The sequence below is a fragment of the Leptonotus elevatus genome, chromosome 18 (genome assembly GCF_054856555.1).
Source record: "Leptonotus elevatus isolate MCC_2025b chromosome 18, RoL_Lele_1.0, whole genome shotgun sequence".
Taxonomy (NCBI): domain Eukaryota; kingdom Metazoa; phylum Chordata; class Actinopteri; order Syngnathiformes; family Syngnathidae; genus Leptonotus; species Leptonotus elevatus.
This window is the reverse complement of record NC_141256.1, coordinates 766357-783552: the sequence shown is the minus strand read 5'-3', so window position 1 is coordinate 783552 and position 17196 is coordinate 766357. Positions and strand designations below refer to the sequence as shown.

At 40.7% G+C, this 17196-nt stretch overlaps 1 protein-coding gene across 1 annotated transcript in view; it reads right to left on the bottom strand.

Annotated features, from left to right (window-relative positions):
- Nucleotides 1–17196, bottom strand: part of rad51 (RAD51 recombinase) — an 80068-nt gene that overhangs the window by 1527 nt on the left and 61345 nt on the right. The window contains exons 7-8 of the mRNA XM_086061713.1: nt 8329–8458; nt 5726–5847 (exon numbers count right to left, since the gene is read on the bottom strand). Of these exons, the coding sequence (XP_085917839.1) occupies nt 5726–5847; nt 8329–8458 (252 nt within the window). The remainder of the gene's footprint in view (nt 1–5725; nt 5848–8328; nt 8459–17196) is intronic.

The window sequence follows — 17196 nt, the reverse complement described above, 5'->3', positions numbered from 1 at the left end:
GTTTGAAACAATTCAGATTTTCTAAAAGCTGGTCTTTTTCATGTCTCAAGCAGCCAAATACCAGCATATTGTCGAATGTTTTACTTAGCAGAGATTTGCCAGAGAATTCTGTATTGTTTGGTCTGCAGTAGGATTTGAAGAGACGATTTAACTAATAATGAATCACATCTTTTTGGCATTTACCTCACAGAAAGAAACAGGTGAGATGGGTGGTGGTTCTGCCAAGCATACTAGCAGTGGTGCATCAAACGTGGAAATATTTGACCAAAAATAAGATCAGACTTGAGAAATATACCAGTCTATCCTCAAATATGAGAGCTATGCACAGTCCACTAATGCTACCTGACGTGAATTAACATAGGGCTGGGTTTAACAACCCCCCCCAAAAAAGAATAATCGTCATCTAATCGATTTTCCTATTCGAGCCTAATATTGATTCATAAAACCATGAATCGATTACTTTAACATCTTTTTCCCATAAATTCATACGAAAATAGAATTTTAAAGGCATATTTTTTTGCATCTTTCCGTTTTCTTGAAATGTACTGTTCACACGAATTTAAAAGTATTTTCTTACATTTGTGAAAGACCTGACACTAATTCATAATCTTTATAATTTGTATTTACCAAAGATGTGGACTCAAATCATGTGACTTGGACTCGAGTCATGAATTTGATGACTTTAGACTAGTGGTGGGCAAACTCGGTCCTCAAGGGCCGGCGTCCTGCGGGTTTTGGAGGTTTCCCTGCTGCAACACAGCTGATTCCAATCAACAGGATCTTTACCAAGCTTATGCAGAGCTTGCTGATGAGCTGATCATATATCAGCTGTGTTGGAAGAGAGAAACATCCAAAACCTGCAGGACTCCGGCCCTCGAGGACCGAGTGTGCCCACTCCTGCTTTAGACTACTTGACAAAATGTTAAAAGACTTGCAACTTGACTTGAACTTTAACAACAATGACTTGTGACTTCACTTCGACTTGAGCCCTTTGACTTGAAAATACTTTCTTCTTCCACCTGAATAAAAAGATTAGGTTTGTGTGCGTCACTGTGCGTGTGTGTACGTGTGCGAGCTGGGCTGGCAAGCACCGCCATTCAGACATGTCAGGATAGCCGCCGACACATGGCGCCTACGCTAAGGCAAACTTCAAAATAAAGCTGGCCAAATAAAACATTGACACCAATGCAACAGCCTTAGCGGGATTTTATTTTGAAGTCTGACTTGCATAGTGGCGAACGCTAGTTGACTACTTCCCTTTGACGTTTTGGCTTGCATTATCGACATTTTCTACCACCATTATCATAATGCCACCCCAAAAGTATAATTAATAGCTCATTTGGGGCGCGAAGAAACCGCAAGTTAATTACGCTGTCATTTAAAGATACGGTACAAGTCTACGGCGTTCGTGGCTAGTAGCTAGCCGTTAGCATTAGCATCGGGTGCCTGGCTGGAAACAGTAGTTTGACAGCTGTTGCTTGGCTCGCTTGCTTTTCTTATTGTTTTCAATATTGTGGACCTATGGTACTTTGTAATCCACACTCTACGTTTAAACGAAGGGAGTGTGCCTTACATTTAGATGTATTTTACATCATTAAAAATAAATAAGTAGAACTTTGCCTTCATTTATAATTATTTTTTAAAACACCAGCTTTAAAAAAAAAAAAAAACATTAAAAATTACCAATATGGCCATTTGGATTTTAGGAACACAACTTCAAGTGCATTACAAGTGAAATATAACGTAAGGCAGGATACCTTGTTATTTTATACTTGGACCATGTATAAAATAATTATATTGCACTTAAAATTCATTCATTTATTTTTTGTTTTAGGCAACAACACAGCACACAGTCAGTGTCAAGCTCCACAAGGAGAAAAATCTGCAAAAAAAAAAGAGAGAGAAAAAAACATCAACAACAAAAGGATAAAGTCCAATTCTGCCTGAAAGGGAATGGGAAGAAGAAAATTTATTTAATCCCACCCCATTCTCCCTTTCAAAATTCCAAGCTACACTGCTACTTAACCTTAAGACTGAATAATAACAAGTACCCAGAGAGCAATAATTATTAAATAACCAAGGAAAAAATTGAGAATACAAATGATTTAGCATGGTGGCATTACTATAAGAAACAATAAGTGTTACAATTTTAACACAAATACACAAATGTGGGAAGTAAACAATACTAACACTGGTAGGACAGTAATGGTAATAAACGATATACCAACAATGATAATGAACAAAATACCAATAATGGTAAAGAAGAAGCAATCACATATTTACACAGAAAGAAAGCACTGATGTCATCTTAACACAAGGAATTCTCAATATATTGTGACTGAACAAATCCATTTTTCGATTACCAAACAGCATTGCTTTAGTTTTGCTTATATTTAAAGATCATTTATTCATGTCCTTCCATTTTTTCAATATACATAACTCATGGTTTATTGTAGTTATGAGCTCATTATAATTATCACTACTATAAAAATATTGGTATCATCAGCAAAAAGAATACATTTTAGTACTTGGGATACATTAAATATATCATTAATATACAAATTAAAGAGTTCTGGCCGCAGCACAGACCCCTGGGGGACCCCACAAGAAATATTAAGTTTATTAGATGTATATTGCCCTATTTTGACATATCCTTTAAATAGCTTTTTAGCCATCGTCCAGACACTCCCCGAATTCCATATTTTTCAAGCTTATTAAGTAGGATTGAATGATTGATTGTATCAAAAGCTTTTTTGAAATACCAACAGCATATTTTTTCTGATCCAAAGGATAATCTCTTCTAATGACCATTTGCACCGACGTCACGTGATCACGTGACTGCCCTATGACGGACGGTGGAAGGAAATGAGTGTTGAATGGAATTGGACATGACCCGGAGCGACTTAGCGACTGTTATTTTACAAATTAAAAGTTATTATTGCCCAAAGAGCCATGGAATCTACTACTTCAACCAAAGTTCGCCTGTCAGTCGAAGTTGCACATTTAGTCGGGACTCAGAGCGCGATATTTACTTAAGTTGGAGATCGCTAGTTTGAAAACAGCCCCTTACATTCTGTTGCATGCTGTTTTTACCAAGTTAATCAAATCGTCGACTTTGCCGGAATCCACAGCGCACGATCTATATCATTATGTAGTCAATGCCGTCTCTTCTCCTTCTGATTCAAAAGCTTGTCGCTGGCTGCGTCACTGGGACGAGATGCTACACTCACACCGGGGGGGACAGTATACCTCGTAATGCAAAGGTAAAACTTGTTCATCATGCTAACTGACTTATTTTTAAATAGTCTGTTCTATATTGAAACGCTGTGATGATGTTATGTTACTATGTTTACTAGCATGGAACAAATGACTATCGTAGTGGCAAGCTATTCAGTAATTTCATGAATATGACTCCGGCTCCAGAGTGAAAAACTCCAAGCACAAAGACGAAATCCCCCATTATTAAACAGTCAAATGCACTTAATAGTTTCTTCTCAAGTCGAGAATTGAAAAGTTTTTCAATAATTTTTTGAAAACTGGAGGCAATAGAGAAATTGGTCTATAGTTGGTGAAACTGTGTTGATTATCATTCTTAAAAAGAGGTATTACTTTGCAATTTTCATATTCTTGGGAAAACGGCCAGACTGAAAGTATACATTATCGATATATGTTAAGGGCTTAACAATATTAGAAATATCTTTTTTTTTTTACTAATGCCATATTGATATCATGAAAATCTGTAGATAACTTACTCTTACATTTCATTACCGTACTTATTACTTCTTGCTTATCCGTAGGTGAGAGAAAAAGCGACACTGAATTCAGTTTAATGGATGTATCACATGTTTTGGCTTTATGGGATGGAATTTTTGCAGCCAAGTTAGGGCCACCATTTACAAAAAGATTAAAACTGTTCACAATCTCATGCATGTTATAGATCTCACCTTTTTCATCAAGAAAATAATCAGGGTATGAACATTTAGAGACTCCTTGTTTGATTAAACTATTTAATGTATCCAAAATACCTTTTATATTGTTTTGATTATCGTACAGCTGTTTCTTATAGTACAGCTGCTTGCTTGTTCTTATAATGTCAGTTAATTTATTTTCTGTAACATTTATATATTTGTTCTGCTTCTTTTGTTTTTGCCTTGAGAAACTGTAAAGGTTGTTTCTTCTTGCAAGCATTAACTATTCATTTTGTGAGCCAAGGACTCCTTTTAAGTTTCCTCTTTATACAGGTTTTAATCAGAGGACAGTGTTTATTATACAGCAAGGTAAATATGTCAACAAATACACTTTATGCACCGTCAACATGTAACTCTTATAAACGAGATCCCAGTTTTGATGCGCTAAACTATTATTCAGTGCACAGATTGTTTCCTCGCTTATTAATCGCTTTACTATAAATTCCAGGGAATCTTTTACTTTCTTGAATTTGCAGTCATACAAGGCAAAAACAGGTAAGTGATCAGTAATGTCACAAATAAACAGGCCACTGGTGACATGTCTCCATAATAATTGTAAAGATATTGTCAATAATAGTGGCATTGTGTGACGTTATTCTGCTTGGTTTTGTTATTGTTGGATAAAGAGCTAAACTGTACTGTGTTTGTGAAATCATCAATCAATAAATTTGAGTTTGGTTGGATTTAACAAATCTATTTTTAAAGTCCCCACAGATAAAAATAGTTTTATGATTGACAGAAGAAAACAATTTGTCAGTCCATTCAGTAAAAGTTTCGATGCTTGAACCAGATGTCTGATACACACAACTTATAATAACATTTTAAATTTTTTCCTTTATGATCTCAACTGTTATACATTACATTATTCCATCTATTGCAAAGGTCATGTGTGTTACAATATTACATTTAATGGATTTATTAACATACATGGTGAAAGTTGTGTTCCTAAATCCTAATGTCCATATTAGATATTTTGAATTTATATATATTTTTTGAAATTTAATGGGCAAAAGCATTTTATAAATTAAATGAAGACAAAATTCTATTTATCTGATTTAATTAAAAAAAATTTTGAAAAACAATTCGATTCGTGACTTGTTATCCGTTGCACCACTAGTTGTTTGGGTACAAAAACAATGAGCTGGTCAACAAAAAATGTGTTGTTGTTTTTTGGAAATAACAAGGAACTATTTTAGGATCATAGTTTGTAGTGTAATTATGGTCTAACTATTAAAGGAAAACTTGACTCATTCAGCCATTTTCAGCAGTAAAAAGTTAATATTTTGTCTAGAATGAATTTTATAACTTCATTATTATCCATGTAAAATTTTATTTAATTTTTAACAAATTTTTCCACGTGCTGTCAACTGAAGATGACATAAACTGTGCTGAGAAAGTAGGTAACGACCAATCATTTGGTCAACTAACTGAGCCATCATTTGGTCAGCTAACTGAGCCATATTGGTCGTTATCTACTTCCTCAGCACAGTTGATGTCATCTTCAGTTGACAGCAAGTGGAATTTTTATTTTTTTAAATGTATTAATTGTATACAAAAAATAATGTAGTTATCAAATTCATTCTGGACAAAATAAAAAAAAATTACTGCTGAAAATAGCTCTATGAGTCAAGAATCTTTTTTTTTCTTGATTGTTAAGTATCCTTTTAATAGTACCTACCTATTCAGACAATGGCAATTGTAATTGAACTGCAGTGCTTGCAAATGTGACTACATTAGGAATTAACGCTAACACCTACCGTGTAGTGGACGCATGAGCCAGAATGTTTCCGCCTATTGGCTTCTTTGGATCAGCAGAGAACATGGCAGCACCATCTACCTGTGCAACCACTTGGTTTGTAATTACCACAGCAACGCCAAACTGTTGTGGGGACAGGTTGGGAAAAAGATTAAAAGTCGACTATAAAAGACTTAAGTTGTACAATAGATCACATAAATTATTTTGACAATATAAGTGCGACTTTATCTATGGTGCAAGTGAGTTTTGAATAACAGAATAACTGCAATTTTGGCTGCTCATTTACACAATAATAATTTCCATCCATCCACCCCCCCCCACTTCCTTATTAAATTATGTATTAACTAGGGATGTAACGATTACAGCAATACCGCAGTCATGTCACGATATTAAAAGTCAAAAGGCCAATGTTTTTTTTTTTTTACTTTTGGTACAGGGATGAAAAAAAACAGCTGATTGTACTACTGCAACATCATTACAATTTCTTCAGTTGAGAAAATGGATATATTCCATTAATTATTAGAGTATTTTATGCAGATGGAACCGTGTTGTATAATTCGGCAGGGGAGGCCACGGAGGACATGGCCAAGAAAGGGACACCCGGATTCTGTTATAGAGAGGATACAAAGCTTCACCTGTCGCACTAACAGAGGAGCATTTCCTACTGTGTGCCTGTTCATTGAACGCACCTCAAGTCCACTGCAGAACGCGAGTGACTGTTGCTTTTTCTTCTGCTTGTCTGCGATAAACATTTTTCTATCGTTACAAAATGTTTCTAAAACTGAAAATGGAAAACCACACGTGTGTTCTTCACGTTTTTATTGAAAATATGTGTAGGTAGTGGCGTCGCATTGCTTACAGACAGGCTTTGTCATGTCGATTGGGTTGTCGTGGCTGTCGCCCATGTAAGCAAAAAAGCTCCATGACACTTGGCGCGTCATGCTGCGCAACCAGGAGTGGACGGGCAGCGAGTGCTTCAGTGCTTGAAGACATATTTTTTTAGATACTGCTGCTAAAAAAAATGATACAGAGCCATTTTTGACGCCGAAACATCGAGGTACGGTACTGGTATCGGTATCCTGTACAACACTAATAAGAACACAAGGTGCTGACCACATATCAGAATAGACACATCCATACAGTAAGACATCAGCTAAATTTAGACCTCTCTGCTGACCAAATTTGGGCCTGAGGTACCATTGTATATCAGAATCAGAATGGCTTTGTCAAAATCCGGTCTTGAATCTGGTTGAAATGCTGTGGCATGACCTCAAAAGGGCATTGTTCATGCTCCAAAACACTCCAGTGTTGCAGAGTCAAAGCAATTCTGCAAGAGTGGGTGAAGCCAACTAAGGTATTAGGTTTTGGGGGCAAGTAATCTTTCCACACAGGGCCAGGTATCTTTGAAGTTTTTTTCCCCTTAATAAATGAAATCACTTTTTCAAAACATTTTGTTTTAACTTGCACTCTCTCTCCGACATTTTAGTTTGTTTGATGATCTTAAAACAAAGTGGGTTAAGTATACATAGTATTTACATGACGCCACCGACCCCCATCGACCCAGCAGGCGTTGTGTGTGGCAAATGGCAACGAGACAACGCAAGCAAATGCTGAGGAGCGCTCGTGTTTGCTTACTACAAGTTACGTTGATTCATTCTGGATTTTCACAAACCGCTTCACAATGGTACAAAAATAGGGCGAACAAAGATGTGAAACGAAGCTTCTAGATAGTATTCACACAACGTCATTTGCCCCACATCGCACTGTATGCCATTCACGGGTCCATGGAATAATGTAAAATGGGAACGGACAAAGAGGTGTCCAGAATTGCAAAGATACATCAAAAGGATTTCCAACAGACAAAGTCTACCAAAGTGTGTTGCTTTTATCATACAATGCTTTTACCTTAAAGTCATCGTGATATATGTGAGCTGCTAGCCGTGGCTAGCTCTGGCTAAAAACAGATCTGGTGGTCAAGATGTTCGATTTTGAGATTTCTATAAATACCCTCCTTAAAGTCTCTTATTTTCCTTTTCCAGCAGCCCAAAAGTTGAAATTGTTGTTAAAATGTACGAAAATAAGTGATGAATCAACAATGTTTTTGTTTTTGTTGTAACATGCTAGCGCGGCTAGCACGGTCGGGGAACTAGCTAACTTGCCAAAATTCTTCACCGCAAATTCACAATTGAAAATGCACATAGCAAACAATAAAAGCCGAAAGTACAGAAGACGCAAGAATGTCCGTGTTTTGTGAGCCATCCTACCTGAGAGCATATGTTGCCATGTTGTCCGGTCCCGGCACTATCAGCTAATGTTTGTAATCTAAGCGATTCACTAATCAAACGTATCAACGTGTACCGCTGCAATGAGTGTTGAGCTAAATCTTCCGCATACGTCTTGCTTACACAAGTAACGTTAGAGGAAGCTGGGGGTGACATTCATCATCATCAATAACAAAAGAACATTTAGTGTAAACACAATACAAACACAGCTGAGTCCGCTGGGAAGTTGCCCCAACATAAGGGGCGGGCTCGCGATCCTGTGACATCAGTGAATACTATCTATATATATATATATATATATTAAAAAAAAGAAGATACATACCTCATCAGCCAGCCTGAGCAGCATGCGAAGAAAGCGTCCCAAGTGTCCTTGTCTGGCTGAAAGCTCACCTCTGCCCGAGTAGTCTGTTCTATAAAGAGCTGTGGCACTGTCGACTATTAGCAGAGCATATCTATCAACAAACACAAACAAGAACAGAAAAATGAAAAAGTTCATTTCATGTGCAGGGGTGCCAAAAAGGCCAATGTTTTTTTTTTTTTACTTTTGGTACAAGGATGAAAAAACAGCTGATTGTACTACTGCAACATCATTACAATTTCTTGAGTTGGGAAAATGGATATATTCCATTAATTATACTCCATTAATGGGCGACCGTGGTTCAGGAGGTAGAGTGGCCGTGGCTCAAGAGGTTGAGGGTCGTCCAGCAACCAGTGTCTGCTGTTTGAATCCCGCGCCATAGGTATCTTTACCAGATACTTGCAGCGTCTATTCGTCTTTGTTAATGTAAAATGATTTATTTTTACATTGATATATGCATTTGTGGGAATCTATTTTGTTTCTGATTTGGGGGGACGGAACTATTGTAAATGAGCGCAATTGGCGGAAAGATACATAAAAAGGAAGGGGAGCGATTGAGACCATTGTTGTGACTCGAGAGCGAGACGACACAATAAAGTTGTGCTGGAGTTATTTCCCTCTCGGAATGCTGTTTTCTTTCCCATGACATTCCTTTGGAGTGATCCATGATACACTCGTCTTCCAGAAGCTCTAGTGTTACATTAGGTTCATCTGTTCGTTTCCCTCGGAGCCGGCGATTCTTGGTTTTGTCACAGCTGCATGTCCTGCCCTAAACGGCTGATTGGTCCGACCTAAAAAAAGGTCGGTTGCGAACGAATCAGCAGAAGCAGTACTAGATGGATTTTTGTAGTATTTGTGAACAAATACCGTGAAAATTCAGCTGGCAAGATGTGGCAGTGTGGACAGATTTTTTTTTCTACACGTGGGGGGTTATCACATGTGTACAAAGACTCAATTGAAAGCTGCCCTTGTGGTCCAGAGTTACTAAACTGAAATTACTTTGCGGCGGACTAGATGGCGCAGCCCAATAGTTAAGAATCACTGGTCTACATTTCATTACAAACGAGCATCTTCTTCTTTTCCTTTTGGCTTTTCCCTTCAGGGGTCACACCACAGCAAATCAGTTGCCTCCATCTAACCCTGTCCTCTGCATCCTCTGCTCTCACACCAACTACCTTCATGTCGTCTTTAACTACATCCGTAAAACTCATCTTTGGTCTTCCTCTAGACCATAGGTGTCAAACTCCGGTCCTCGAGGGCCGCAATCCTGCAGGTGTTGCCGGTTTCCCTCTTCCAACGTAAGCTGATTCCAATCAGCAGGATCGTTATCAGGCATATGCAGAGCTTGCTGATGAGCTGATCATATACCAGCTGTGTTGGAGAGGGGAACATCCAAAACCTGCAGGACCGGAGTTTGACATCTATGTTCTAGACCTGCTTGGTATTTGGAAATTCAGCATCCTTCTGCCCATATACTCACTATCTCTCCTCTGGACATGTCCAAACCATCTTTGGCCACTCTGACTTTATCTCCAAAGCCTGTAACGTGCTGTTCCTCCGATGTACTCATTCTTGATTCTGTCGATCCTGGTCACTCCCAAAGAGAACCTCAGCATCTTCATCTCTGCCACCTCTAGCTCTGCCTGTCTTTTACTCAGTGGCACTGTCTCCAGACCAAACAACATCGCTGATCTCACTACAGTTTATAAACCTTTCCTTTCATTTTATCTATTTCCAAAAGCTTCATTGTGCGACTCATCAGTTGTATTGCTCTGTAGTTGCTACAACTCCACACGTCTCCCTTGTCCTTAAAAATGGGCACCAGCACACTTCTCCTCGATTCCTCAGGCATCTTCTCACTATCTAAGATCCTGTTTAACAATCCAGTCAAAAATTCTACTGCTACCTCTCCTAGACGCTTCCATATCTCCACAGGTATATCATCAGGACCGAGTGCTTCTCTCTCATTTTCCTCATTCATCAACTATTCAAAGTACTCTTTCCATCTTCCCAGCACACTACTGGTATCTGTCAACACACTTCCATCCCTATCCTTTATTATCCTAACCTGTTGCATGTCCTCTGTCTCTTTGCCATGCCAACCTGTATTATTCAATTCAATTTTATTCAAGACTCAGGGTCCACTCTTAAAAACAAACAAAACAAGCACACACACAAAAATAATATAAAGATTTAAAACAATACAGTTGCACATTAAGAAGACAGGCATACCAGTGTTTCCATATGTTTGACAGGTAGAGAAATGCACAACATCCAATATTCGTGTGACACCGAAATTTCATTTTGAGACTTATCCAGTCTACCAATAAAACTATACATTAAAATTCTTAGTACAGCTTGCAAAGTGTTTACTCGCGCAGAGACAAACATCTCAGTTGCACTAGTCCATCGTGGCCTTCTTAACTCTTTGACTGTCAGACGTTTTCAGAAAAGGGATGCCGTCAGTGCCAGCCGATTTAAGCATTTTGACTGATCTTTCAAGGTCCACAGAAAATGTTCTGTTTGGACTACGGAAACACACATACTACCAAATGAAAGATTGAACTTTCATCTTTCATCAGAAAAAAAAGTTTGTTTCTACCTTATTCCGTTCTTTAGTAATCAACAATAGAAAATGGTTAGTTTCACCCGATTTCGCTTGTTTTGGACCAAAATACGGAGAAATCAAGCTTTTAGTGAAACGATATTATTTCATGCACTCGAGTGAATTTTACACTTCTTTTTGTCCATGAATGATGCCACAAACACCTAAATAGTGCTTTACTTCTATAAAATACTACCACCAAGAATGAAAAAGTGTTTTTTGATAGCAAAATACGTTTATTTACATTCAACAGTGTAACAATTTGACAACAATTTGACAAACTATTTACAAATGTGTGCAACTGTGGTGCTATTTACAAATATGTGGATGTTTCAACGATAGTTTTTCTTTTTGTGAAACACTCCCCTGCGTGCAAGGAGACGCAACATGATTTGCACAACAGATTAGTTTGACTGCGATTGCCTCTTCGCGTGCAGAAGCTACACTTTCTTGCCGGCCGTTTTTTCCGGGGAATAGCAAGTATATACTGCAGTGTGTGTTGCCATAAAGTCTAATATCAGGATATTTGTTACGGTTACATTACGGTGGTGTTACGTCTGGCTTCCTCATGTCCTTCAGTTGCTATACCGGGTGGTAAGAGATGTTCTGATCCATCTTATCCACTCCATTCATGGTGGCATCGTAGTCCAGAACCAGTGTCTTCTCCGTGATCAGACTGTACCCGCTCCTCCGATGAATATGCATTGGACTCGGGGTACTCTCCATCGTCCGATCGAAAGTCCGCTCGGCTTTGCTTCGCGTTTTCCGGCGTTAGCATCGCTAGCGGCTTTATGACGTAAGAATAAAGGCCGCGTCCAACTGTGGCGTCAACTTCGGGTTTCACCATCATCATCATCATCAAGGTGCATTGGTCGATGCTTTTCGACAACTCTCCTTCGCCCGATCGAATTTCTGCTTGTGCCCGGTCGATTGTGCTGCACGTTTTCCGGCGTTAGCAGCGCTAGCCGGTGAGGATTACTACGTGATCATAACGGTCGCGTCAAGGCTTCCAACTTTGGCGTCAAGCTCGGAGTCATCATCATCGTCGACATCAATGCGCTTTTTAGTATTGATCGATGCTTTCCGTCTTTGAAAAAAATGCTCAAGCGTGAGCTGCTTGCAACCGGTTGCTTGATCAGCCATTGTTGCATCATCAGGCATTGTCTCAACACTCTAGCTCCGCCTCACGTCTTCTACTGACGCCCACGGTGGGCGGCCACCCAACCTTGTGCAAAGAGTCATCGCTGCCATCTAGGGGCCAAAACGAGTCATTATATTAACTAGATCTGCCTGATACTTTCAGCACAGCTGCCCAAGGCTTTCATCCACCAGTTTCCAAAAAGATAAAAATAATAACATAGTGAACGTCTTTTAACGTCCTCGGCACCCTTCCGTAGGTTTATACTAAACGTTTTATAACGTTTATGGCGGTCAAAGAGTTAAAAGCACTCGCAGAGCATCGTTATAGGCCACCTGAAGCCTGTAAATACTTGCTTTTTTATAACTATGCCAAAGGTGAGCTGTATACAAAGGTGTACAATATGATTTAAACAGGAACAACTTTACATCATCAGAACATGAACCAAACTTGCGCAGCAGTGTATTAACCTGGGCATACAATATCCTACATTGCCTGTAGATATGATCATCTACCATATTGTCAGTGATGATGTGTCCAAGATATTTCACCTTATATGTTACATTTAATTTCACATTTAACCAATAAAAATCAGGATAGTTCATGTGCTTGCCATTCCAGCTTATGAGCGAGACAGCGGTAAGAAGAAGGAAGGGGGGCTTGCTGGGTTTGTGAATGATAAGTGGTACAACCCCAGCCATATTAATATACTCTGCAGTAGAGACATTGAACTGCTGGCAGTTAGTATGCGGCCATACTATCTGCCGAGGGAACTCTCGCATGTCCTCGCAATCGTAGCATATGTTCGCCTCTCTGCAAAGGCTAACACGGCCAGCAAAGCTCTCCACTTGGCTGTGAGCAGGCTGCTAACAGCATCCACAAGCCCTCCTCCTACATTGCCAACTTTCAGACAGTATGTCATCTGCCACACCAGAGGAAATAAGACCCCTGAGACCCTTGATCTCTTTTATGCCAACATCAAGGAGGCATACACATCCTCACCCCTTCCTCCTCTGGGGAGATCCGACCATTATTTTGTGTATGTTCTCCCTGTGTACAAGCCTTTAGTACACAGCCAACCAGCCACCACCTACACAAGATAGATGTGGTCCGAGGAGCTGTAGAGACATTGAAAGACTGAAGATGGCGCTGAAGCGTCGGGCCCACACCCGGCCGCCGCAGGCAATACAGGGACGATTAGCCGCAACGAGTAGAAGGGCCGCACGGAAGCCTCGGGCGCGGGCCCGGGTGGAGCCGCCGCGGGTGCAGATCTTGGTGGTAGTAGCAAATATTCAAACGAGAGCTTTGAAGGCCGAAGTGGAGAAGGGTTTTGCTTAGTTTTATTAATTTTTTCCTTTCGGACACATTATTACAGGTTACTACATCAATCACATCATATTATTTGCAACATTGACATCCGAAAGAAGGGCTGACGGGTAGAAGCCATGGCTTATTAGTAACCCGTCCCCATCGATTCTTACTATACGCATCAGTCATATATATTGATTATGATAGTCATTACAGATGCGTCCTTCCTCGACAGATGCGTCCTTAATTCTCCATGTGAACAGCAGTTGAACATGTGTCAGTCGGTCCTAAGGGATGGGCGAGCGCCGTTACGAAGTGTGGGGTGGCCTACGTCGCCCTCGGTAGATCGAAAGGGAATCGGGTTCAGATCCCTGAACCTGGAATGGGCCGGAGCCTCGCGCGCCCAGTGTGGCAACGCGAACGATCCCGGAGAAACCGGTGTGAGCCCCAGGGAGAGTTCTCCTTTCTGTGTGAAGGGCAGGGCGCCCTGGAATGGGTTCGCTCGAGATAGGGGCCCGCGCCCTGGAAAGCGTCACAGTTCCGGCAGCGTCCGGTGAGCCGGCCCATGAAAATCCGGGGGAGAGGGTGTAAATCTCGCGCCAGGCCGTACCCATATCCCCAGCAGGTCTTCAAGGTAAATAGCCTCGAGCATGTAAGAAAACAAGGCGGGTAAGGGAAGTCGGCAAGTCAGATCTGTAACTTCGGGACAAGGATTGGCTCTAAGGGCTGGGTCGGTCGAGCTGGGTTGCAAAGCGGGGCTGGGCGCGCACCGAGGCTGGGCGCGCACCGAGGCTGGGCGCGCACCGAGGCTGGGGGAGCGTGGACGGACAGAACTGAAACTATTAAACCGATCAGCTTTAACAGTTGTCAAAAACTGTTCCAGCCTGGAGGAGGGACGGCGAGCCAAAATGGAGTAAAGACGTACATTTGTGTATTACAACTTTGAACCTTCAAGGATTCACTAATGTGGCTCATCTCTGCACATGGCTGATAAGCTACAGAAATTTAAGCTCGACGGCGCTGCTGAGAAGCCCAACAGGTCGACTGCAAGGCTACAAGCTGCCGAATCGGACAACTCCAAGAGCTCACTGTCACCTCAGGACATGGGCGATGACATCAAAGCTCAGATTCTGACGACCTTGAGAGGCGACATCACACAAATCTTAAGAGAGGAACTTAAAAACGCCCTGGCGCATGACTTTAATAGCATCGAAACAAACGTCCAGGAAGTGAAGGATGATATGTCTGCATAGTCTGATGATGTAACCAAATTGAAAGCCACGGTAAAAGAGCTCCAGAACGATGTAAAATCACTTCAGGAGAAGTGTGAAGATTTGGAAGGAAGGATGAGGCATGGAAACATCCACATTGTGGGCATCGGTGACTATCCAAACTCCAGTAGTCCAAATGAAGTGTCTAAAATCATCAGACAAGTTCTTCAGGGATATCAAAGTTGATCGGTCGCACCGTACACTTGCACCCAGGAAGCCAGGTGACGACAGGCCCGAGTGATCGCTGCCAAGATGCACTACGATGGAGATGCTGTGGACATCTTGAGAAGAGCCAGGGAGACGGAAAAGGATCAGCTTTTTCCCGGACTACACCACAGATAATGCACGGAAAGCTTTGCGGGGGCGTCGTGACGTGTGTTTTGGATTGTTCTATCCAACAAGATTCCGAATCACCTTCAAGAATGAAAGCCTGGAGTTTCCAGATCCGCCAAAGCCATGACTTACATTCATTTCATTATCCTTTCCGTGACTGAAGGGTAATCTTAAGGTACTGTATGCTCGAAAACATAAAGCTAGTCTTAGCTGGTGTGAACAATGACATTGTTTGCACAATTTGGTTTATTAGTTCCAAAAGGTAGCACTAGCAAAAAAAAATTTCCTTACCTGTATATATTTTTTTCTTATTTGCTTTAATTCCATATGTGATCTGCAGGAGCCTGAGCTCCAATGCTGTTTTGTTTTGGTTAATTCACAGTTTGGTTTTTGCACCTCCCTTTTGGAGTGGATAAAGCACATCGTGTCGGACGGTGTTTTTTGCTGTTTAAATATAGTTCAAGTTATTATATTATAAGTTACAATGTGAGAGGATTGAATAGCCCAGTCAAAAAAAAGAAAATATTATTACAGCTTAAACACCTCAAATGCCAAATTGCTTTCTTGCAAGAAACCCATTTATCAGATGATGAACACCAGAAACTAAGGAAATCCTGGGCTGATAAAGTGTAATATTCGTCTCACTGCTCTGGGAAAAGAAGAGGGGTGGCAATATTGATGCATAAACATTAATTTTGTTGTACATAGAGATGAAGTAAGTAGGTTTATACTGGTGAATGGTCTCCTAGATGGCATTGCAGTCTCTATTGTTAACTCTTTGACCGCCAAAAACGTTTAATAACGTTTAGTAAAATCCAAATGAGTGCCACCAAAAACGTTAAAAGACGTTAACTTTGTTTTTTTTTTAATGGAAACGGGTGGAGGAAAGCCTTGGCCAGCTGTGCTCAAAGTATCAAGCAGATCGAGTTAATATAATGACTATTTATGGGCACTAGATGGCAGCGATGACTCTCTTTGAACAAGATCGGGGAGATGAGGGGAGAATGGTTGAGGAAGCGAAAATGGCGACCGGTTGCAAGCAGCTCGCGCTTGAGCATTTTTTTCAAAGACAAAAAACATCGACCAGTGCTAAAGAGCACATTGATGATGATGATGATGATGGTGACTCCGAGGTTGACGCCGAAGTAGGAAGCGTTGACGCGGCGGCTTCGATCACGTCGTAAAGCCTCACCGGCTAACGATGCTAACGGCAGAAAAAGTGGTGCACAACCGAGCACTTCTGCACAGGCGGACGTTCAATCGGACGATGAAGAGTACCCTGAGTCCAATGCATATTCATCGGAGGAGTGGGTACAGTTTGATCACGGAGAAGACGCTGGTTCTGGACTACGATGCCATCATGAATGGAGTGGATAAGATGGATCAGAACATCTCTTACCACCCGGTATAGGAACTGAATGACATGAGGAAGCCAGACGTAACACCAGGTCACCGTATCATGATCCTGAGAGTAGACTTGATGGCAACATGGCCAAACACACAATGCAGTATATACCTGCTACTCCCCGGAAAAAAAGGCGGGCAAGAAAGTGTAGGTTCTGCACGCGAAGGGGCAATCGCAGTGAAACTAATCTGTGGTGCAAATTCTGCTGCGTCCCCTTGCACGCAGGGGAGTGTTACACAATATACCACACAAAAAGAAAAACTGCGTAGTTGGAACATCCACACAATTGTAAATAGTACCACACATGCACAGTTGCACACATTTGTAAATAGTTTGCCAAATTGTTTTGTCAAATTGTTAACACTGTTGAATGTAAATAAACTTATTTTGCTATCAAAAAACACGTTTTCATTGTTGGTGGTAGTGTTTTACAGAAGTAAAGCGCTGTTTAGGTGTTTGTGGCATCATTCATGGAAAAAAAAGGTGTCAAATTCACTAGAGTGCATGAAATAATAGCGTTTCACAAAAAGCTTGAATTCTACGTATTTTGGTCCAAAACAGAGCATTTGGGTGAAACTAACCTATTTTCTATTGTTGATTACTGCAACGTGTTGTAAAGCGCTGCCTGCTCAATGAGCTTGTGAAATCACAACAAACACCCACTAAAAATGGCCAGCAGATGGCTGCATTGTATCTCTTTTCAATGGGCTCCTGGTTGTATGAAATTGCAATGAAACATGACAAACCTAATGAAATAGACAGTTTTCAAGGA